General features: G+C 42.9%; 1 protein-coding gene across 6 annotated transcripts in view; it reads left to right on the top strand.

The window, feature by feature from the left end:
• Positions 1-22,804, top strand: part of RYR3 (ryanodine receptor 3) — a 553,937-nt gene that overhangs the window by 176,299 nt on the left and 354,834 nt on the right. For all 6 annotated transcript variants that reach the window (XM_067742171.1, XM_067742163.1, XM_067742181.1 and 3 more), the window contains exon 2: positions 12,035-12,154. In XM_067742171.1, the coding sequence (XP_067598272.1) occupies positions 12,035-12,154 (120 nt within the window). The remainder of the gene's footprint in view (positions 1-12,034; positions 12,155-22,804) is intronic.

Below are 22,804 nucleotides of genomic sequence, written 5' to 3'. Positions count from 1 at the left end.
TCTGCAAACCACTACCACAGAAAGCCCATTTGAGCCAATCTATATGGCGATATAGTCACCCACTTAGATTGGGGGCTCCAGGAGGGCAGACACCTTGCCTTTGTTCGCCACTTCACTCCAGGACATGAAACAGAATCTGATGCATCAGTAGGCACACAAATATTTCTTAAATGATTGTGTGTAAGCTGGAAGACATGGATAACTTTTTAAAGAAACTAGTCCTGGACAGTTCATAGGGCTTTATGCATCCTTCAACTATGAAAACACTTCTTTTGCCTTTAAGTGATCTATTCTCAAAGACTTAGCCATCTGAATGTCAGCGCGTAAATTCCATTAGAACCTGTTGGCTTCATCAAGCATCCTTTTCAAAAAAGGAACAGTGTTCCCTAGCTATTAGATTGTGTATGGAAACTGCTGGGTGCTCTGTTCTCGCTTTCAGATGCGACATCTGTCGGTAAGTTGGAGCGATTCTGGGCACACACGGAGTAGTCAGGTGTATCTTACATGTAGGATACTTGAGTTTTGTTTGCTTTTTCTACACATCTTAAAGGGGAAAATTTCAGACAGCTCCCTGTCTGAGGCACTGCCTTATGCTAGTAGAGAGAAACTCCAAAGTTAGTTTATGTCCCAGAAACAGAAACAGATGGTCCTGTGACCCACTCCCCCCCGAGCATAGGGATTGTTAGAAGATTTGACTTAAAAGGGGTTGACTGTCAAGGCTGAATTGCATGGCCTAGAGAAGGCATTATGCCTCAAGTCAGAAGCCACAGATCCCAGAACCAATGACAAAAGCAAAGGAAATTGACCTAAAGGATAGATCTGATCACATAAACACGCAGGTATCGTTGCACAGTTCATCAAGGTCTCTCAGTAGTGCTGTTGGTAGAATCAGAATGGGATACTCTGTGTCTTTCTGGGGTTACGGTGCTCAGGGTGTATCAAGATGGAGAAGGTGTGCAAACTCATCAGCTGTTACAATACAAACGTGGGAAGTTGAAGTGTGCTGGTGAAACCCCCTTTTTCTTTCTAAATTAAAAAAATTTTTTATTTTATATTGGAGTATAGTTGACTTACAATGTTGTGTTAGTTTCAGGTGTACAGCAAAGTGATTCATTTATACCTATACCTGTATCTATTCTTTTTCAGATTCTTTTCTCATATAGGTTATTACAGAATATTGCATAGAGTTCCCTGTGCTATACAGTAGGTCCTTGTTGTTTATCTATTTTATATATAGTAGTGTGTATATGTTAATCCCAAACTTCTAATTTATCCCTCCCCACTCCCTTTTCACTTTGGTAACCATAAGTTTGTTTTCTAAGTCTGTGAGTCTGTTTCTGTGTTGTAAATAAGTTCATTTGTATCATTTTTTTAGACTCCACATATAAGTGATATCATATGATATTTGTCTTTGTCTGACTTCCTTCACTTAGTATGAAAGTCTCTAAGTCCATCCTGTTGCTTCCAGTGGCATTACTTCATTCTTTTTTATGGCTGAGTAATATTCCATTGCATATATGTATCACATCTTCTTTATCCATTCCTCTGTTGATGGACACTTAGGCTGCTTCCATGTCTTAGCTATAGTGCTGCTATGAACATTGGGGTGCATGTCTCTTTTTGAATTGTGGTTTTCTCTGGATATATGCCCAGCAGTGGGATTGAAGGATCATACAGTAGCTCTATTTTTAGTTTTTTAAGGAACCTCCATACTGTTCCATAGTGGCTGCATCAGTTTACATTCCCACCTTTTTAAAATTAGGTCCAGAGCAATGTTAGATCCAGAGACTCCCCTGCCACAACTATTATCGACCCTTGCTCCCTCTTAGGTTAGACATCGAACGTCATGATTTGTTTTAGTGTTCTAGCTTTTTCCCTCTCGCTCTTCATCCCGGCTGATGTGCCTAAAGAAGAAAGAAAGCAAAGGGGTGTGTGTATGCTCCCAGGTGTGGTCACTGGTGTAGGGGAGAAGGATTCAAAATATCAAGTTACAAATAATTTTCTTAAAACAAAACAAAGCAAAACCCTTCCTGTGGGGCCTGAAATTCCCTCGGTACCAACTAGATCATTATTTTTCTATCCTGTGAGAATCGAAAATTTAAATACATTGACCATTATATCTAGGAGAAGATGTCATAGGTCACTGCATTCTTCCATGTCGCATAGCAGCATGGTCTATCTGAGAGGGACTTAATTGCATATGGGAACCCTAGTGCCTGCGGATCTCCCTAATAAATTCAGGGAAGGCTTTCCTCTTTGCCTTCTTCTCTGCAAGTTCCAAAGGGTCCAAGCCATGGGGGAGGCTGAGTCGATTTTATCATCAGACTTCAAATTCAGCCTTCTCGGCAATGGGAAAAGTTTTAAAGAGGAAACGGGACACTTCTTTTGCTGAAGAAGTGTTGCTGGGGCATAGAGGGCCAGAGGGTTGTAGGCTGTGGGCTGCTTCTTTTGTTTGTCAGCCCTTAACATAAGCAATTCCAGCTGAAACTGAGGAGTGTTTGGACGCTTCCTGTAAAGGACTAAAAGGGTGTGATGAATTCATCGGTTTTGGAGGGCACTGTATTTAATAGGAAATAAAACCACTAGTCTTTTATTTGGTGGCGTAGTGCCTACCTGTACCAGGCACTGTTTAGGCCATTGGAGGTACAGTGGTGAGCAAAACAGTATTCATGGAGGTTACATTCTAATGAAGGAGGAAAGAGATAAGAAACAAACAAGCACACGTTCTTAGGCGGTAAGTGCTAGTGCAGAAAGAAGGAAGATTAAGCAAAATGGGGAGTGCAGAGTGGGAATGGGGTTGTAATTTTATATTATCAGAGAGGCCTGGGAAGGCCTCTCTGATAAACTGACACTGAGCAGACACCTAAAAGAAGTGAGGAAAGGAGCCCTGCAGGGATCTGGAGAAGAACATTCTGGGCAAAGAGAACAGCCAGTGCGAAGGGTTGCGGGGAGGAGCATGCTTCAAAAATTTGAGCTCCTAGAAGGAGGCCAGTGCAGCTGAAACTAAGCAAGCATAAAGAGTGATAGAGGAGGGATCACAGGCAGGTAGACCTATTTTTAGGACCTCGTAGGCCACAGTGAGAATTCTGCCTTTTTCTTGAGTAAGACAAAGCCCCTGGCGGGTTTTGAGTAGTGGAGAGACATGATCTCAGTTAAAAGCCTTCCTCTGCCCACTGTGTCGAAAAGAGATACGAGTGGGGAATAAGTTCAGAGGTGATTGCAGTAATGGTGACAAGAGGCGATGGCATGACCAGGTGGTGGTGGTGAAGAGGACGCAAGATGGTCCAATCAGATGTATTTTGAAGGTAGAATGGGTGGGATTTGTTGCTGGTGTGAAAGTGAGGTGAGAAAAAAGAGGAATTAGTATGACTTAAAGGTTTTTCTTTTGCCTGAGCATCTAAAGCATGGAGTTGCCACGTCCTGAGATAGATCACAGGAGGAACGTACAGGGGAGATGATTAGGAATTGGGCATATTAAGCAATGGGAGATACAAGTCTGGAGCTCAGAGGAGAAGTTTAAGCTGGTGATACAAATGTGAGAGTCATTAATATTAATGACTACATATGGTTTTTAAAGCCATGAAACCAAATGAGATGACCAGGGAGGGGAGTTCAGTTAAAGAAAAGAACTCTGAGGAATAGTCTGGGAGCACAACTCCAGCATTACACAGGCTAGGCCAGCCAAGGAGCTGGAGAGGGAACTGCTAGTGGATAGGAGCAAAAAGCTAGAGAAAGTCTACCCTATGAACCAAATGATGAAAGTATTTCAAAAAGGGAGGAATGATAAACTATATCATCTTTGTCTCTTGGGGTCCTGTCATTTCCATTTTATTGCATTTCGCAGCAACCCATGAGTAGTAAGGAACCAGAGATAGGAGCCATTCCTAAGTTTTGACAGATTGGAAAAACAACGAGTTCCAAAGGTGTAATCGTACTAAAACCAAAACAGACAATAGCAACAGCAAACCCCTAGAAATGGTATCCTTAGAGGCACAACATAATGTCAGCCTCTAGAGCTGGACATCAGGCGAGTTAATCTCCTCCCTCAGTCACCACCTTTGGCTTCATAATTTTTTAAATGGGATTAAGAATATCTGTAGGTCTCATAGGGCCATGGTGGAAGCGAACGGGGTATCATAGAGCCTTTTATGTATCCCAACGATGTCCATGCTGGCATTCTAGACCCTGCAAGTAAGAAAATACAGAAGTCTCTTTATGGTGCAATTTTTATACATAAATATTTTGTTAATATTATGAGTTGTTTTCAAAATATATGATTCTTTCATTAAATTCACAAATATTTGTGCTTTTCTACTCAGTGCCAGGCCCTGAGGATTCACGGGGAAACGAGAGGCCCCCGCTCCTAAGGAGCTTCGACACTAAGGAAGCAAAGAGTTAAAATGATTGATACTTAGAATGTCCAGTAGACCGCCAGTGCCATCAATCCTTGTGAAAGCATCTGCGGATGGTCTCGTCATCCCAATAGCCCACTTATTTTTCATTTAAGAGATGCTTTGGGGTAAAGCCTTAGAATGAGCCCTGTTACCCATGTCTGTATATATTTAGCAGGTAGGTCTAACTGTATCGGTTCCCAGAATAGTGCCTGATGTTCAAGATGAGTAGCTAGGCCACATATTCCTTTTTAAAGCAATAAATGGTTATGGATTGTCCTCTGCAGTCATATCTGCACTTAAACGTGGACCATGAAATCTGCTGGACTGCACTCTGTCCCACGTGCTCCCGCGCTTCTCTGTACCAGTGATGTGCACAGCTCACTATGGGGCTGTCATCAGCTGCCTGATGATCTACCTCAAATAGGGCTGTCAGCCATTTTGTTTTGTCCCAGAGTCCTTTGCGAATGACCCAGAGAGAAGAGGGAGAGCCAAGGTGCCTCTGGCCATCAACTCCGAGATGGCGAAAACGGATGTTCCAGTCCTTGGGCTGGGAGGCAGGGGGTAAGAAAGGAGCAGTAGGGATAGAATAGGCAAACCCCATTCATTTTCAAGTTCAAAGTTCTTTAGCTAGCAGAGTACAGAAAGAACTTTACTTTGTCAGAGGCGACCTGTGATAATATGAAATCTCAGCAAAGAGAGCTGAAGGCTGTAGATTCTTGTTCAGGGACAGTCAGTCAACACCAGCACAGGCTCAAGCTGTGACAGGAGCAGCTGGTGCCCGTGAACCACATAGCTTGGAGGGATGCTGATATATGATATACCTTGGATTTTAATCTTTTTCTCCCCTCTGCTACAAGTTTGGGGATGATGGTCACTCCTTCCATTGTTATAGTCATGGGACACAGGGAAGTTTGGTTTTCTTCTTTAGTTCTCCGGCTGTTCTCTCTGGCATCGTGCTCTGTGATTTGGTTACTTTATAAGTCGTATGGCCACGTGAGAGGGCTGGGCTATATCTATTTTTATCGACACCATCACCATGGGCCTTAGAGTCTGGAAGACAAGTTTCAGCCCTATTGCTAAGGTCAGTCTCTTGGAGTCGAGAGCCAATTTGGCACCACGGTAAAGAGGGCAGGCTCCTGATTCATGAAATCCTAGGTTCAAGGTCAGAATCTGTCACTTGCATGCTCTGCGGTGTTATTAATTAGCCTCTCTGTGCCTCGACCGCTTTATCCACAAATAGAGAGAATATTAGTACCCATCCAAGGGTGGCTGCAAGGATTAAACTGAGATTTTGGAACGTGGTGGCACATCATGGCTGTTCATTAAATGGTCATTCATTAAAATTGGCTAATTCCTTAGAGCTTTGGTCTCCTCATTCTCAGAACGGTTGTGTTGATATGAGTGTTAAATAATCTGGGGGGAAATTTCAGCAGAGTGTCTGGTATGGAGTGACTGGTTATTATTATCAGTAATAATAACAGCTAAGCAACAGAAACTAGAAAATTTTGAAATGGACTCTAAGGCCTCATCGTTGCTTGTTCCCTATTACTTCGTTACGTCAACGTCTGTTCTCTTTTGATGAGATTACTCAGTTCTGACTCGCCAGTGAAGCAGGGACCCTTTCTACACTAACTGTTGTTACGTGAGAGTAGAGAAATCTCTTCTTTTAATCGGATTCCGTATCCCAATCAGTCAACGTGATTTTACCAAACGCATTATGTTCCCAGCTTGGCTGGGGAAGCAGTTTTCTGCTCTAGCAGAGTTTGTAAATGACTGGGGTTACAAGGTGAAAACACGCCCATTCAATAAGTTATAACTGGGTGTATAATGTGTATAAGGTGCCAGGCTTGTGAGTATCCTGATAGGTGTAAACTTGAACCAGATGGGGATCCTGCCCTCAAGGGGTACAAAGTCAACCGAGAGGAGCTGAGAGAGACCATGGATATAGAGCCTGGACTGGCTACCAGGCTCTACCCCTTGCCACCGTGAGACCTTAGGCAAGTTACTTAACTGCTCTGCACAGGGGCTTCTCATTTGTCAAACAGAGATGACAATAGTACCTCCATCATAATGTTGATGTGAAGCTTAAATGGGTTATTGTGCACAAAGCACTGTACCTGTTACACAATCAGAGATTAGCAAATGGGAGGCATTTCCAAATATAACATGGAGCTGGGGATAAGACATGCATATGAATAATCATAATGCAAGAGTAGGGTGATAATTGCTATGGAAGTTCGGCAGGAGAGGTGACATGACCTGGGCTTCATAAAGGATGTGGTATTTGAGCCAAGCTTGGGAGGCTAGGGAATCTACGAACTTGGAAAAATAGGGCAAATCATGGCAGCTTTAGAATTAGAGACAGCATGAGCAAGGGCGTGGAGGTAAAGAAGGCCAAGGACGTCTGTAGGGAAGAACTTGGGAAGATAAGTTGGAAGGTGAAGGTCCTCATATGCTAGTTCAAGAAATTTATATTTGTTTTATGGATAGTGTAGACACTCATAGTGGATTTTCAGCAGGAAAATGATAAGGTAGGAGCTATGCCTCCAGGAACAGACCAGAGGAAGAATGTTCTGGGTGTTGTTATAGCCTTGCCCTGGGCTCTAGAACTCCAGTCTCTCCTTCCTCTGGCCCATTTGCTGTAAGACAGGAGGGAGAGGAGGCTCATAGATAGACAGGGGGTGACGATGCTGAGCCTGGGCTGCAGAGGGGCTGGATGTGTCATGAACAAACACAGGAACCATAAAATAATAGTAGATGGAAAAGGAAGCCTTTTGATGCATTGGGACATATTGCTTTGAGGTGTTGATAAGTCCGTGGATCGACCTAGGAATAGGTGGAGGTTTGGGACCTTGGGATGCCTTCAGGTTGGAGGTACAGATGGCATAACGACTTCTCAGAATAAAACTGGAAGCCTGAAGAATGGATGGGATTGCTAAGGGGAAATGACAAAGACCTATCCTTGGGCGATCCCTATACTTAGGGGTAGCTGGAGAAAGGGAACATGGGAAGGATCCATTGGAAAGATAGGAGAACTTAGGATAATACAGAGTCGAATGAAGGGATGGAGGGATTTCAAGAAGGAGCATTTCATGGAGGCTGAGCAAGACTTATTTGGGAGGCAGTAGGCAATAGGAATGGAGGAGAGATAAGGTTAGAGGTAAAGGGGAGAACTCAACAGTGGTGGGGAGGGACGCTTTAAAAGCCAGACAGAGGGCTTCCCTGGTGGCGCAGTGGTTAAGAATCCGCCTGCCAATGCAGGGGACATGGGTTCGAGCCCTGGTCCGGGAAGACCCCACATGCTGCGGAACAACTAAGCCCGTGTGCCACAACTACTGAGCCTGCGCTCCAGAGCCCATGAGCCACAACTCCTGAAGCCTGGCGCCTGGAGCCTGTGCTCTGCAACAAAAGAAGCCACCGCAATGAGAAGCCCGTGCACCGCAAGGAAGAGTAGCCCCCGCTCACTGCAACTAGAGAAAGCCCGCATGCAGCAACAAAGACCCAACGCAGCCAAAAATAAATAAATAAAATAAATAATTATTAAAAAAAACAAAAGCCAGGCAGAGACCTTTTGACTTATTTGGTAGAAATCCAGAAACCTTTATGTGATCGTACAGAGATTATTTCCTGGGGACCTAGGGGATTCATACCCCTCACCCTTAACGACGGAGGCTGGGTCTGAAAGGTCTCACCATTACTGATTATTGTGCCCTCTTACAGATGGAAGGTATTATTATTTGATATTGACTGTGTTGGATCTGCTATTAAGTCCTACAAAAAAGGACAAATTTTATGGTCTGGTTCCAGTGAATAAAGATTCAAACAAGCTGAGAATGCATTACCAAAAAAAAACCCCATAAATTTATAGTAGAACAAAACTTCAAAATTGTGTTGTTTTCTCTATCAAAAAATCAATCATTTTCCTTGCTGGGGCGGTGGAAATAATGGAGCTGGCAGTGCCCTCTTGGAACTAGACGTCTTGATGAAGGGGAAAGCAAGAATAGTGGAAGAGAATGAGAACGCAGGCAAGCGAGGAGATTGCATCTATAGAGTGAGATAGTCTAGTTTTGGATTTTAGAACTGGAATCATTCTAGGTTATGACAGGGAATGTTCATTAGAGTGTGTTACTAAAACAGAGCGGCAGTCATTAGGTCTAGGTGTTCTTCTTGAATAGATTGTCCACATGAACCTTGAAGCTACTTGAGATGATGGCTGAAGCAGAGTGGAGAAAGGCTGTGGGCTGGGCTCTCAGCTGTCAGCTCCATCATGACAGTATTAACAGATCTCCTCTTATAAAACCTGGTGTACTCCACGGTAGCCTGGAAGAATTCTGTGCCCTTGGAAGGTAGTCAGTACCTGTGTGGTGAAATCACACAAAAATGTTTATCAAAGTTCCTGATTGTCATTAAGAGTCAGATAAATGGTGGGAGAAGTAACTAGTCTGTTGATAGATTGCCAGAGAAGATGTGGAGATTGGCTATCATGTGTCTCAGACTAGAAGAGTGTTTGTACCTGAGTAGAAGAGGAATGATCTGAGTTGGCACTGGATGTGAGGAGAGCGTGAGCTTCTGGGGAGAGGAGATAACAAATGTGGAAGAAGTTCCAACCTTCAATTAAAGGGGCTTCCTTGGAAACGGAATTATCTGGAAATTCCCAGGTTTGCTTTAAATCAAAGGGAGAAAGGAAGTGAGATAACAAGAGGGGAGAAAGTATACATCAGTATAGGGATCAATAAACTAGATAGGGCTGGTAACTGGGGGGGACTTGTGTTCTGTGTTTCACTAGGGAGTGAGAGAATTCATGAGATGGGTTAAATGAACTCATCTTATGATTCCAAATGGTGCAGAGATTTCTGGTCAAGCGCTCCAAGGATCCAGATGTCTGTCTATTGAAGGTTTGTGGAGATAATAGCTGCTGTCTGGAGCGAAGGCAGGTACGGGCTGCCACGCCAGATGGCGTCTGTAGCCAGGTCAGCACGGAGCATACGGTTCCAGACAGCATGTGGAAAAATGCGAAAGTGTTTGGAGAAGGGTGTCCCCCACAGTGCTGACTTGGACAGCACCTGTACATGGGTGCTCTTTAGGAAGTGGTTGCTGAGCCAGGGCAATTCTTTTTTTTTTTTTAATAAATTTATTTATTTACTTTTTGGCTGCGTTGGGTCTTCGTTGCCGTGTGCGGGCTTTCTCTAGTTGCGACGAGCGGGGGCTACTCATCATTGCAGTGGCTTCTCTCTGTGGTGGAGCACAGGCTCTAGGCACGCGGGCTGCAGTAATTGTGGCTCGCGGACTCAGTCGTTGTGGCTCGCGGGCTTAGTTGCTCTGCGGCATGTGGGATCTTCCCAGACCAGGGCTCGAACCCGTATCCCCTGCATGGCCAGGTGGATTCTTAACCACTGCGCCACCAGGGAAGTCCCCAGGGCAGTTCTTTTATTTCATCAGTTGATTGGCAGCCTAGGTTGTGAGGTTGTGAGTTATAGCACAGGTCAATTTCAGAAGACAACGATCCCACGGCAGCTAGTGCAAGGTGGTTTGGGCACTTTGGGGTGGAAAGAGCATGAGAAAGGAGATCATGGAAAGAGATTCTCTAAGACACATATTGGAAAGAAAACCCTGTCGACTTTCACTAGTTCGTGAAAAGTCTGGTCCATAGAACCACTCCTGTGATTTCCAGATTTTCCTGTTTTCACTGGGGAGTGGTGCGTAGGTGGGAGATATTTAGATATTTCTCAACAGGGGTCCTCTTGACATTTTGGACAGGTAAATTATGTGTTATGAGGACTGCCTCTTGCAGTACAGACCATTGAACGCCCACGGCCACTGTTTTGTAGCACTCTTCCATCAACTCAGAGTACTCCCCCACGGCCTGTGCCCCTTAGGGAGGATGGTGTCACCGCTGGTTGCTGTGGGATCTGGGGGAGACTGCCCCTCGGGGAAAAACTTCATCCTTGTCAGAGATTTCCCTGAGCCCACATGTTGAGAATAGTGGTATTCTGGAGTTTTCTTCTGTCTCAGTTCGAACGAAGACTGAATTCTGGCTTCACTAGACGCAGAGGCTTGAATTTATTACTGACTCAATTTAGTCATGAACAGTGACATTTCAGTGCTAGTGAAAGTGTGGAGCTTTTTTTAATTCCCTCAGTCTGCACCTCGTATGTCTGTGGTTTGTGGCTTCTCGAATTTCCCTGCTGCCCCTAGCCAATCCCTGGGCACCTACAGCCATCTTTCTGGGGGTTGGTTCTATTGACTCTCTTCATGTTCCCACCAAGTAGAGGATTTCATTTTTCCACATGACCACATAGGCTGTAGACACAGGTGAAGAAAACCCGTGCCCATTTAGTATGCCTTTCCAATACTCCAGGACAGACACTAACACCTGGGACAGGGGAGTGAGACGGGGAACAGGACAGCCATTGCTAAGGAGAAAGCTCACCTGGTGCTTCTCTGGTTACTCCTTTTTTTTTTTTTTTTTAACATCTTTATTGGGGGTATAATTGCTTTACAATGGTGTGTTGGTTTCTGCTTTATAACAAAGTGAATCAGTTATACATATACATATGTTCCCGTATCTCTTCCCTCTTGCATCTCCCTCCCTCCCACCCTCCCTATCCCACCCCTCCAGGCTGTCACAAAGCACCGAGCTGATCTCCCTGTGCTATGCAGCTGCTTCCCACTAGCTATCTACCTTACGTTTTGTAGTGTATATATGTCCATTAACTTCACCATGCCTGGAAATATTTTTGATGTTTGCAACCCAAAGTCAGGCGGTAGTCGAGAGAGAGCATGTGGACTGACAGGTGGGAGGAGTAAGGAGGGAGTGGTTGGTAAGGAGAAGGTTTTCCTCTCCGCCTCAGGCAGGGTTGAGCACGAGGTGAGCATATTAGTGTAAATGGAGGTCAGCCTCATTTCTGGACCATCAACCAGAGGAATGCCATTCAAACAAGGTGTCTGCAGTTGGAGGAGGGCTGCTTTTGAGACTGATGCCTCCTTGGGAATCCAGAGTGGCTCCCCCACTCGGCCTTCAGCATCTCCTTCCAGCCTGGCTCCTCCAGGTTTCTTTCTGTCTTCCTCTCCCATATGTCTGACACCCATCTGCTGCCTCTCTCCACAGCCTCCTCTGTCACCTCCGGCAGGTGTGTTATCACTGCATGCACCCCCTTCCCCCGACAAAACACGTCTCTTCTCTCCCTGACATAAAATGGACTTTCCCTCCACAACTCCCACCTCCTTCAGATCTCTGCTGTTGTCTCTGTCTCCCTCCATCTCACCTCATTGTTTCATTGTTTCTTTGGAGAGATCGCTGAGGTTTACTTTCACGTTCACTCAAGTGTTGAAACCAGCTGCTCGCTTGGATGGTGGGCAGTTTGTACATTTCACAAGTGAGGCTCACGCGGTGTATTTAAGTAGTACCTCTGTTCCGTGTACTTGCTCTCTCTGACGCCACCCCAGATTTGAGGAGAGTCCTAACTCAAGGGAGGAGCTCGGTGGTGCCACGAGAAGAACGAAGTCTCCTTTATCTAATATTCAAAGACATGTGCCCCTCAGCGCACCTGGTAAAGGCACAGCGAGGTGCCCTGGGGGCTTGGCTCTGCGTGGGGATGCAGCCCCCTCCCTGCTCACGTGGGTCTCTGTTCCCCCGGCAGGAAGATGAAGTGGTCCTCCAGTGCATCGCCAACATTCACAAGGAACAGAGGAAGTTCTGCCTGGCAGCTGAGGGACTTGGGAATCGCCTGTGCTTCTTGGAACCCACTTCAGAAGCCAAGGTGAGGTTGACTGTCTGCCCTGCACCTTCCCGTTTGGCACCCCAAAGTCGTCTAGGGGATGGGACTGCTGGGATATGGTGGTGAGGGTGATAAGGATGGTGAGGAAGAAATCTGAAAGGACACATTTATTTTTAAAATGGGAAGCAGATCAGAACACTGTCTTTCAGTGTTCAGCAGGACACGGAGGATGCCTTGAGGTCATTGTCAGTCTTCATGGAGGACGTTCTTTTACTACCTCCAGCGCACCTTCCGTGTTGTTAATTCCTGGAAATCTGAGTGCGTGTTCTGTACTCCCAGCTATCGTTTTATTGCTACAGGGACTCATATCCTTGGACCTGTGTTGCACAGCAAGCTCATCACTTTCAGCTGTGACTGTGCTGAGATTGTTGTAACTGCCTGCTGTGCCCTGGGGGCAGAGAGGAATGTTTGCTCTGGTTCCCACCTGCGGGGTGGCATGTAACATCATCTCTCCTCAGCCAAACTTTGCTTCCTGCATTTTCAGTTACTTTCTGCTTTTCCTGAACTGTATGTCAGGTGGATCTGTGTGCCCAGTGTTCTCACAGTACTTTGTAGTCCTGGAAAGACCTTTATATCAGTCAGGGTTTTCCAGAGAAACAGAACCAATAGGATCTCTCCCTTTTTCTAGATAGGTGGGTGGATGGGTGGATGGGTGGGTGGATGGATGGATGGATGGATGGGTGGATGGATGGATGGGTGGATGGATGGATGGATGGGTGGGTGGATGGATGGGTGGATAGATGGATATGGATTTATTTTAAGGAACTGGATCATGCAATTAGGGAGGCTGGCAAGTCTGAAATCAGTAGGTTCAGATCAACTGGAAACTCAGGAATTAATGCTGTCTTAAGGCAGATTTTTTTTCTCCTCCAAGAAACCTCAGTTTTTATTCTTAAGGCTTTCAACTGATTGGGGGAGGCCCACCCACATTATCAAGGGTAATCCCCTTTAAAGTCGACTAATTGCAGATGTTAATTACATCTACAAAATGCCTTCACATCAAAACCTAGATCCGTGTTTGATTAAATAACCGAGTACTGTAGTCTAGCCAAGTCGGCGCACAATTAACCATCACCCCTCCACGCTCAGTTGTTCTTACAGAATCTTTTTAAATTTTAAATCAGAAGATGGTTACATTTTCCAGTGAGCCCACCTGATTGATGTGTCATTTCTCCATGTGAACATACACAACACAGGCACACATGCAGAGTCTGGGCTAATCGTAGCGCAGCAGATGTGCACCGTGATGGCTGTGTCTCCCAGAAGCCCTCTCTTCTCCCTCTCCCTGCTCCCTCCCGTGTAGGTCACTGATCCACAAGCAGAGACATATGTATGTCAGTGGCATGTAGGACAGGGTCACGTTCAAATGAATGCCAGAGCAAAGAGACAAGGAAGATTTTTATCTTTTTAAAGATCTTAGGCTTGATTTCCCTGAAGCCTTTTCTCATTTACTTTTGTTCTTAGCTAGGTTTTTTTCTTTTCATTCCCAGCAGTCCGGGATAATAGGAAGCTCATTAGATTATAAGTCAAGAAGTTAATTCTCAGCCATTAGCTCATCATGTGACCATGAGCAAGTCGCTCAGTCTTGTTTTCAGCTTTCTCACCGGCCGGATAAGATGCAGCCTGGTGCAGTAGAAAGAGCATTGGCCTGAATTAGAAACCCATGGTACCATTTTCTAGTCATCCACTGAGTGGGTCATAGGACGTTGGTTTAGGGCACAGCTCTGGAACTGGACTGGCAAGAGTTGGAATCCTGTCTCCACCACTCACCAACTAAGCCAGGGCCTTGAGCAGGGTATCTCACCTTTCTGAACTTAGTTTTCCCCTCTGCCTAGTGGGAATTTAATAGGACCTACCTAATAAGGTCGTTATTAGGATTAAATGAATGAATACATGTGAACCACCTAGCACATTGTAAACTCTGTTTAACCACTGGCTATTGCGATTTACTCTTACCTAGACCAGATTACCTAAAACAAATTAAAGAGAACTGTATATCATAATCTAAGAATTCTTTGTATCTCACAGGTGTAAAAATAATAAACTACAGCACTCATAAATACATTAGGGTTAAGACGAATCCTTCCTAACCCCTGCTTGACTAAGTGATTGTCCTTATTTTAATTTTTCATTTTAAATGTAAAACAAGATAACACGACTGAAGAATTTTTAAACAAAATAGAATGGGTCATCTATAACTATATTCCCTTGTCACAACTGTTTTCATTTTTGTTTTGCACTCTGGCCTTTGTCCACGTGTACCCATATATTTTCAAAGTCGTACTCATAGTAGATATTCAGACATTCCGCTTTTTTTCTTTCATGTTTCAGTCAGTTCCATATTGCTATGTAGCCCTCGTGGTTATTTAAAAAAAAAAAATCATGTATGTGGTTTTGTTGGTTTACTGTTGCTTCCTGGAGTAATGTCCCGGAGAAGAATTAATGATATCAGAAGGATAAACAATATTAAACTACTTTCTTAAAAGGATATACCAGTTGTTACAGTTAGCACACCCACTATCATGTGAGTGTCTCTCTTTTATATACAGTATGAAGAAAATGTACCATGAGGGCTTCTTACAGAAAAACAGGGTAAAGTTCCTGGAAAGGATAGAGTAGGTCTTCAGAATTTCCCGTCACCACTCCTGAGAGCAGCCTGCTAGATGAGCCCATTTTCTGTGGCTTCAGGCTTTCCTACAACCAGCTCCAACTATCGCACACACCTCTTCTGGCCTGTCCCCTCCCTTTTCAGTAGATACTTCTCCTAATTCTCTACCATCAGATTTCACAACCAGCTGTGCCATTCTTAGGCTTTTGGAAACTAATATAAGCCATGCAATGAAGTGAGAAGGCATGTGTATTCCCAAGGCTGGCACTGGGCATGAGACACAGATCTCAAATGTCACTCTTATCAGCTGGCTAGAGCCAAATGGTGACCTTGGGCATTCCCAGTCAAGGGTATTTCAAGCTAGTTGAGGCTCAGAGAGAGAAAACTGAGATGAACTCTAGGGAGAAGAAAGACCTCAGAGAAAGAACAGTTGAGATAAGGTACGTAAAAGAGATTCTCCGTATATGAGCCTTGAGAAAAAGAGGTCATATTGAAGCAAGGAGTGAGAGGGCAGAAGAATAAGAAGCAAAAGTATAAGAATGTGAACACTTGCTATAGACCTGGAGACTGTTGAGCACTTGGGAGAGTTCTTGTGACTTTGATTCCTGTTTGTCATGGCCCACCCTTCTCTGAAGGCCCCTTAAACTGCAGATATTAGTTCATGAAAGCACCCTTATTCAGCTTTCCATTCTAATGAGCACAGCTTGGGGAGTTAAAAGGTATTTTGTTTTGTAGGGAAGACTCAGGGTTAAAACCAGAGACCAGGAAACATCGAGGGGAAGTGTTGCTTCTCTATTTTATCAATAGCAGCAAATGTTTGTTGACTGTCATTTTTAAGTGGAAAATGTGTTCCCAGGAATCAGGAATTTACTACTTTTCCTCTGGTTCTTATTATATCTCATCTATGATGTATCTGCAGTGTCCACAAGCGGGTTGTCTTTGGTTCAACTTCACATCCAGACTCATAAGATGCTGATAGACCCCAGTCTGCTCAGTAGGACAGGGACCACAGCTTGCCTGCTGGGAAGTGTCAGGCACTCCTGCGGGAATCCTTGCAGCCATCCAGGGGCTGCCTTCTGAATCCCCACCCCAAATGACAGCTCAAGTTCAAAGAGACAAGGTCCACATCAGGCAGGTGTGGAGTCACCATGGCTTAAAAGCTTCATGGACCCCAGGAGCCAGTGTATCTTGTAACAACTCCATAGACATAGCTTTTGAGATGCCCATGAAGGACCACCACCACTACAAGTGTCATCATACTTGGGGAAATCACAAATATAGGACTTTCCATGAGGTACTGGTGGTCTTTCCAGTCCAGAGACAGGCTACCAATCAGGGATCATTTTCACCCTAAGTAATGTTCCCTAGTAACATAATTAACATATCAGTTTTATCAAGTTGTCCCAAGAACAAAACTGGACAGTTAACTGAAGGTCAGATTCTCATGCCGAAAGAGAAAATTTCATAAGCCTTATCCCATAGGAGTCTTCACTGATGACCATCACTTAACTACTGCAGCCCAATACCTTTCCAAATCCTGACTTCCACCTTCCTTAACTGTATTGTAGATCATCAAAAAGGAGGAAAAATATGGGAACTTTTTGTTTAAAATCAGTTGCAACAGACTGAGGTTTGTTTGTTTCACTGATTTTAATGATAATGAAACTGCGATTGATGAAGTGAAACAACTTACCCTAGTACCCTTCAAAAGCCAGTGTCACATCTAAAGCCTTTGGGCTCTAGTGTATCAGAAAAAAGTTCTACCTCTGTCAGGGAACATTGTGTCTTACTGATCATGGTTTATTCAAAGTGAAAAATCCAGTTTCATATCTAATTTTCAAACTGAACATTTTCAGGGTAAATTTTATTCCTATTGTTTTCACCTCGTCTTTTGAAAACTGAAAAATAGTCTGCTGTGGTTTCTGAAAACTTGTATAGGTTCTCAAGACCCAGAATTAAACATTTGCGATTGTGCAAACATCATTATGTCAATGACATGAATTAGGATAGAATTCTTGGCTAAAAAACCCTTATTTTCTGTTGCTTTTATTATCTTCAGCTCAGAAAGATTTACTGTTTACTCCTAAAAAACTAGGCCTATGCAAATTTACAGACAGAGGCCCAGCCTGACATTGTATACCCTTTTCTGAACTTCTGATTGTTACTTTAGTGTGTAGTGTTCTCTATGGACTTGAGATCTTATGAAAGGCCAAACTATTATAAAACTTACTTCAAAAAATTCCCTTGTCTTAACAATATAAAGAGACTTACACATTAATATAAAGAGACTTAACACATCTTTTTGGTTTTTTAACAGTTATCAAGCATCGTATGCCGCGGTGCTTACATACTTTCTTTCATTTAATCTTTACAACCCTATGGAGCAAATATTATTCTCATTTACAGAAAAAGAAAGATAGAACAATTGAGACAAAGTTAGATGACTTCCTGAAGATGATTCATTACAAACTCGAATCACTGTCTAATTTCTATAATGCTCATCAATAAAGAGTATTATGACTCTAACTTATTTAATTATAAAGAAGCCATATTTCTTCAAGTGGTTAGATTTTAAGAATACCTGGGCAGATCTCCACACGCCTCCCACAACCTTCCTTCATGTGTCCTCTGAATGCCTGACATTCCAAAGTTAGAAATATGTATTTTGCCTAAATCAAACAGAATCTATTAAAATGCAGATGCTCTCAACACATGAAGCAATATTAAAATTTTTATAGCTAATTTTTTACAATATAAAGATTATATTTTTTCCTAGAAAGTAAGTTTATAAAGGGGTGATAAGGCAGATTACTAAGTGCCTCAGTATTGAGATATAAGGCACAGAAACACTGTAAACGGGGTAGTGGAGGGGTGATCAAAACATCCATTGCATTGCAGTAGGATGGTTTACTTGTCTTTTCTCCTGCCCTTCACCATTCTGTGATCACTAAAGTCAAAGACTATATAGGCATACCTTAGAGATATTGCAGGTTTGGGTCCAGACCACTTCAATAAAGCAAATATCGCAATAAAGTGAGCCACACAAATTTTTTTGGTTTCCCAGTGAGTTTAAAAGTTATGTTTACACTATAATGTAGTGTGTTAAGGGTGTAATAGCGTTATGTCCAAAAGTAACAATGTACATAAATTAATTTAAAAATATTGCTAAAAAAAAATGCTAACCGTTATCTAAGCCTTCAGCCAGTCGTAGTAGTAACTCAAAGATCACTGATCACAGCTCACCATTACAAGCATAATAATGAAAAAGTTTGAAATATTGTGAGAATTACCAAAATGTGACACAGAGATGCAAAGTGAGCAAATGTTTTTGGGAAAATGGTGCCGATAGATTTGCTCAACATAGGGTGGCCACTGACCTTCAATTTGAAAATAAAGCAATATTTGCAAATCACAATAAAATGAAACATAAAAAAAAAAAACTATGCTTGTATAGTATAGCAGTTAAGAAACACAGCCGTGGAGCTAGAATTTCTGGGCTGGTAATTTTGGCTTCACTGCCTAATAGCTTTATGACCATGGTTCAAATGACTTCTCTCTCTTTGCCCCAGTTTCTTCATCTTTAAAAATGTTCCCGTCTCATAGGATTATCATGAAGATTTAATAACAATGGTTTATAATTGTAAAGTACTTACATGGGGCCTGACACATCCAAAGTGCTATTTAAGCAATAGCATTTATTATCCCCAGCAGAGGGTCAGACACACATTAGGTCCTCAGGAACTGTTGCTTTATTCAGTTAAGTTACCCATGTACTGAATTAATTAATTAAAAGGCCTGGATTTGAGGATCAGCAGGACATTTGTGACCTTAAAAGTGACATATAAAGGAGAGTCAGAGAGAGTAAGTTAGATAAAAAGGATTAAGCAATAAGTGAATGGTTTTAAAAAGTAAGATGAATTAGTGGGAGGTAGATTTTTATGTTACTGACTTCTAATTTAATTTTAATATGGTCAGAGAACATACTCTGTATGATTTCAATCCTTTGCAATTTATTGGGACTTATTTTTCAGCCCAGCATATGGTATATCTTGAAGAATGTTCCATATGTACTTAAAAAAGCTGCATTCTGTAGTTGTTGAATGTAGTGTTTTATGAATGTCAAGATGAATATTCTTACTAAATTGTATCTACTTGTTCTGTCAATTACTGAGAGATGTTAAAAACTGAAGATTTGCCTGTGTCTTTCGTTAGTTCTGTCAGTTTTGTTATATGTATTTTAAAACTCTGTTTTAGGTGTGCACATTTAGAATTTTTGTTTGTTTTCTGATGAATCGGTCCTTTTCTCATGATCAAATGTAACTGTTTATCCTTGGTCTTACAATATACATTGACTGATACTAATCTAGCCGTAAGCTTTCTAGTGCTTACTGTTTGTGTGGTATATCTTTTTCCATCTTTTTGTTTTCAACTTGTTTTTATCTTTATTTTTAAAATATGTCCCTTATAAACAGCATAGAGTTAAGTGTTGATTCCCCCCATTCTATAATCTCTACTGTTTTATTGGAGTGTTCAGTCCATTTACATTTATTGTAATAGTTGATACTATTGGGTTTTAGTCTACTATCTTGCCATTTGTTCTGTGTGTGTATATATACCCTAGTTTTTGTCCCAGTTTCTCCTTTTCTGCCTGCTTTAGAATAAATCAAATATTTTTTAAAATGTCCCATTTTATCTCTTCTATTGGCTTTATAGCTCTACTTCTTGGTATTGTTTTTCACTAGTTCCTTTGGGGATTACAATATGAATCCTTAACTTATCACAATCTTCTGTGAGTTACTATTACATTACTATCCTTATCCTTTGTGCACTATTGACATGTGTTTTATTTCTACAAGTTATATAGTGTGCAATACTTTATTAATTTTATTGCAAAGAGTTGATTGTCATTTAAAGAAATTAAGAAAAGAAAAAAGATGGTTTTTATAAAAATAATATCCAGATATGTAACATTTTTAGTGCTCTTCAGGTTTTCCTTTAGATCCAGATTTCCATCTGGTACATTTTCCTCCAGCCTGAAGAATATCCTTTAGCATTTTTCATAGTGAAGATCTGCCAGAGACAAACTCACCCAGCTTTTATTGTTCACTGAGAATATCTTTATTTTGTCTCTGTTTTTTGAAGGATATTTTCTCTGGTTGTAAAATCCTGGTTTGACTTTTTTCTTTCAGCACTTTAAAGATGGTGTTGTGTTGTCTTTGGCCTGCATTTATTTTTTTTTTTTAATGAAAAATGAGCTATCATTTTATCATTTCTCTATATGAAATAAGTCTTTTGCTTTGGAAGGTTTTAAGAATTTTTTCTTTAGCTTTGATTTTCAGCAGTTTGAATGCTGTATTTGAGGGTGGTTTTCTTTCTATTTATCCTGCCTAGATGTTGCTAAGCTTTATGGATCTCTTGGTTGGGTTTGTCTTTTTTTAATCAAGTTTGGAAATTTGACAGCTGTTACCTTTTTTCTTCGTTGCTTCGCACGGGCTTTCTTTAGTTGCAGTGAGCAGGGGCTACTCTTCCTTGCTTCTCATTGTGGTGGCTTCTCTTGTTGTAGAGCGTGGGCTCTAGGCACATGGGCCAGTAGTTGTGGCTCGTGGGCTCTGGAGTGCAGGCTCAGTAGTTGTGGCGCATGGGCTTAGTTGCTCTGCAGCATGTGGGATCTTCCTGGACCAGGGCTCAAACCCGTGTCCCCTGCGTTGGCAGGCAGATTCGTAACCACCGCACCACCAGGGAAGTCCCCGTTACTTATCTTTCTTTTTTTCTTTTTATTTAATATCTTCATTGGCATATAATTGCTTTACAATGTTGTGTTAGTTTTTACTGTATAACAAAGTGAATCAGCTATATGTATACATATATCCCCATATCCCCTCCCTCTTGCGTCTCCCTCCCACCATCCCTATCCCACCCCTCTAGGTGGTCACAAAGCACCGAGCTGATCTCCCTGTGCTATGCGGCTGCTTCCCACTAGCTATCTGTTTTACATTTGGTAGAGTATATATGTCAATGCTACTCTCTCACTTCGTCCCAGTACACTTCCCCCTCCCCATGTCCTCAAGTCCATTCTCTACATCTGCATCTTCTTTATTCCTGTCCTGCCCCTAGGTTCATCAAAACGTTCTTTATTTCTTTTTTTTAGATTCCATATATATGTCTTAGCATACAGTTATTTGTTTTTCTCTTTCTGACTTACTTCACTCTGTATGACAGACTCTAGGTCCATCCACCTCACTACAGATAACTCAATTTCATTTCTTTTTATGTCTGAGTAATATTCCATTGTATATATGTGCCACATCTTCTTTATCCATTTAACTGTCGATGGACACTTAGATTGTTTCCATCTCCTGGCTATTGTAAATAGAGCTGCAATGAACATTTTGGTACATGACTCTTTTTGAATTATGGTTTTCTCAGGGTATATGCCCAGTAGTGGGATTGCTGGGTCGTATGGTAGTTCTTTTTTTAGTTTTTTAAGGAACCTCCATATGTACTCCATAGTGGCTGTATCAATTTACATTCCCATCAACAGTGCAAGAGGGTTAACTTTCCTCCACACCCTCGCCAGCCTTTATTGTTCGTAGATATTTTGATAACGGCCATTCTGACTGGTGTGAGGTGATACCTCATTGTAGTTTTGATTTGCATTTCTGTAATGATTAGTGATGTTGAGTATGCTTTCATGTCTTTTTTGGCCATATGTATATCTTCTCTGGAGAAATGTCTATTTAGGTCTTCTGCCCATTTTTGGATTGGGTTGTTTGTTTTTTTGATATTGAGCTGCATGAGCTGGTTGTATATTTTGGAGATTAATCCTTTGTCAGTTGCTTCATTTGCAAATATTTTCTCCCATTCTGAGGGTTGTCTTTTCGTCTTGTTTATGGTTTCCTTTGCTGTGCAAAAGCTTTGAAGTTTCATTAGGTCCCATTTGTTTATTTTTGTTTTTATTTCCATTTCTCTAGGAGGTGGGTCAAAAAGGGTCTTGCTGTGATTTATGTCAAAGAGTGTTCTGCCTCAGAAACGAGTTAGTCTCAGACAGCAAACCTTCAGTCTGCAGTTGATCCCAATGTCCACCGGCTCAAGTTTGGGACAATTCGTTGTCTATTCAGGTGTTCCACAGATGCAGGGTAAATCAAGTTGATTGTGGGGATTTCATCCACTGCTCCTGAGGCTGCACGGAGCAATTTCCCTTTCTCTTCTTTTTTTGCACAGCTCCTGGGGTTCACCTTTGGTTTTGGTCCCATATCTGCATGTAGGTTGCACTCAGGCATCTGTTCCCTGCCCAGACAGGAGGGGGTTAAAGCAGCAGCTAATTAGGGGGCTCTGCCTCATTCAGGCTCGGTGGAGGGAGGGGCACGGTAGTCATAACTGGAATGTGAGGCGAGCCTGCGGCGGCAGTAGCAGCCAGCATGAGGTTGCAACAGCCTGAGGCGCGCCGTGTGTTCTCCCTGGGAAGTTGTCCCTGGATCACAGGACCCTGGCAGTGGCGGGCTGCACAGGCTCCCAGGTGTGGAGGTGTGGATAGTGACCTGTGCTTGCACACAGGATTCCTGGTGGCTACAGCAGCAGCCTTAGCATTTCTTGCCCGTCTCTGGTGTCCTCGCTGATAGCCACAGCTCTCACCTGTCTCTGGAGCTCGTTTAGTCAGTGCTCTGCCTTCTGTGTGCAGACAGAGAAGGAATCCCCTCTCCTCGCTCGCCCTGAAACAATGGTCTCTTGCCTCTTAGGCAGGTCCAGACTTTTTCCCGGACTCCCTCCCGGCTAGCTGTGGCGCACTAGCCCCTTCAGGCTGTGTTCACGCAGCCAACGCCAGTCCTCACCCTGGGATCTGACCTCTGAAGTCCAAGCCTCAGCTCCCAGCCCCCACCCGCCCTTGCCGGTGAGCAGACAAGCCTCTCAGGCTGGTGAGTGCTGGTCAGCACCAATCCTCTGTGCAGGAATCTCTCCGCTTTGCTCTCTGCACCCATATTACTGCGCTCTCCTCCATGGCTCCGAACTTCTGCCCCGCCCAACCC

Source organism: Pseudorca crassidens, chromosome 1, assembly GCF_039906515.1.
Source record: "Pseudorca crassidens isolate mPseCra1 chromosome 1, mPseCra1.hap1, whole genome shotgun sequence".
Lineage (NCBI taxonomy): Eukaryota > Metazoa > Chordata > Mammalia > Artiodactyla > Delphinidae > Pseudorca > Pseudorca crassidens.
The sequence above is the reverse complement of the archived record's forward strand: the minus strand, read 5'-3'. Positions and strand labels throughout refer to the sequence as shown.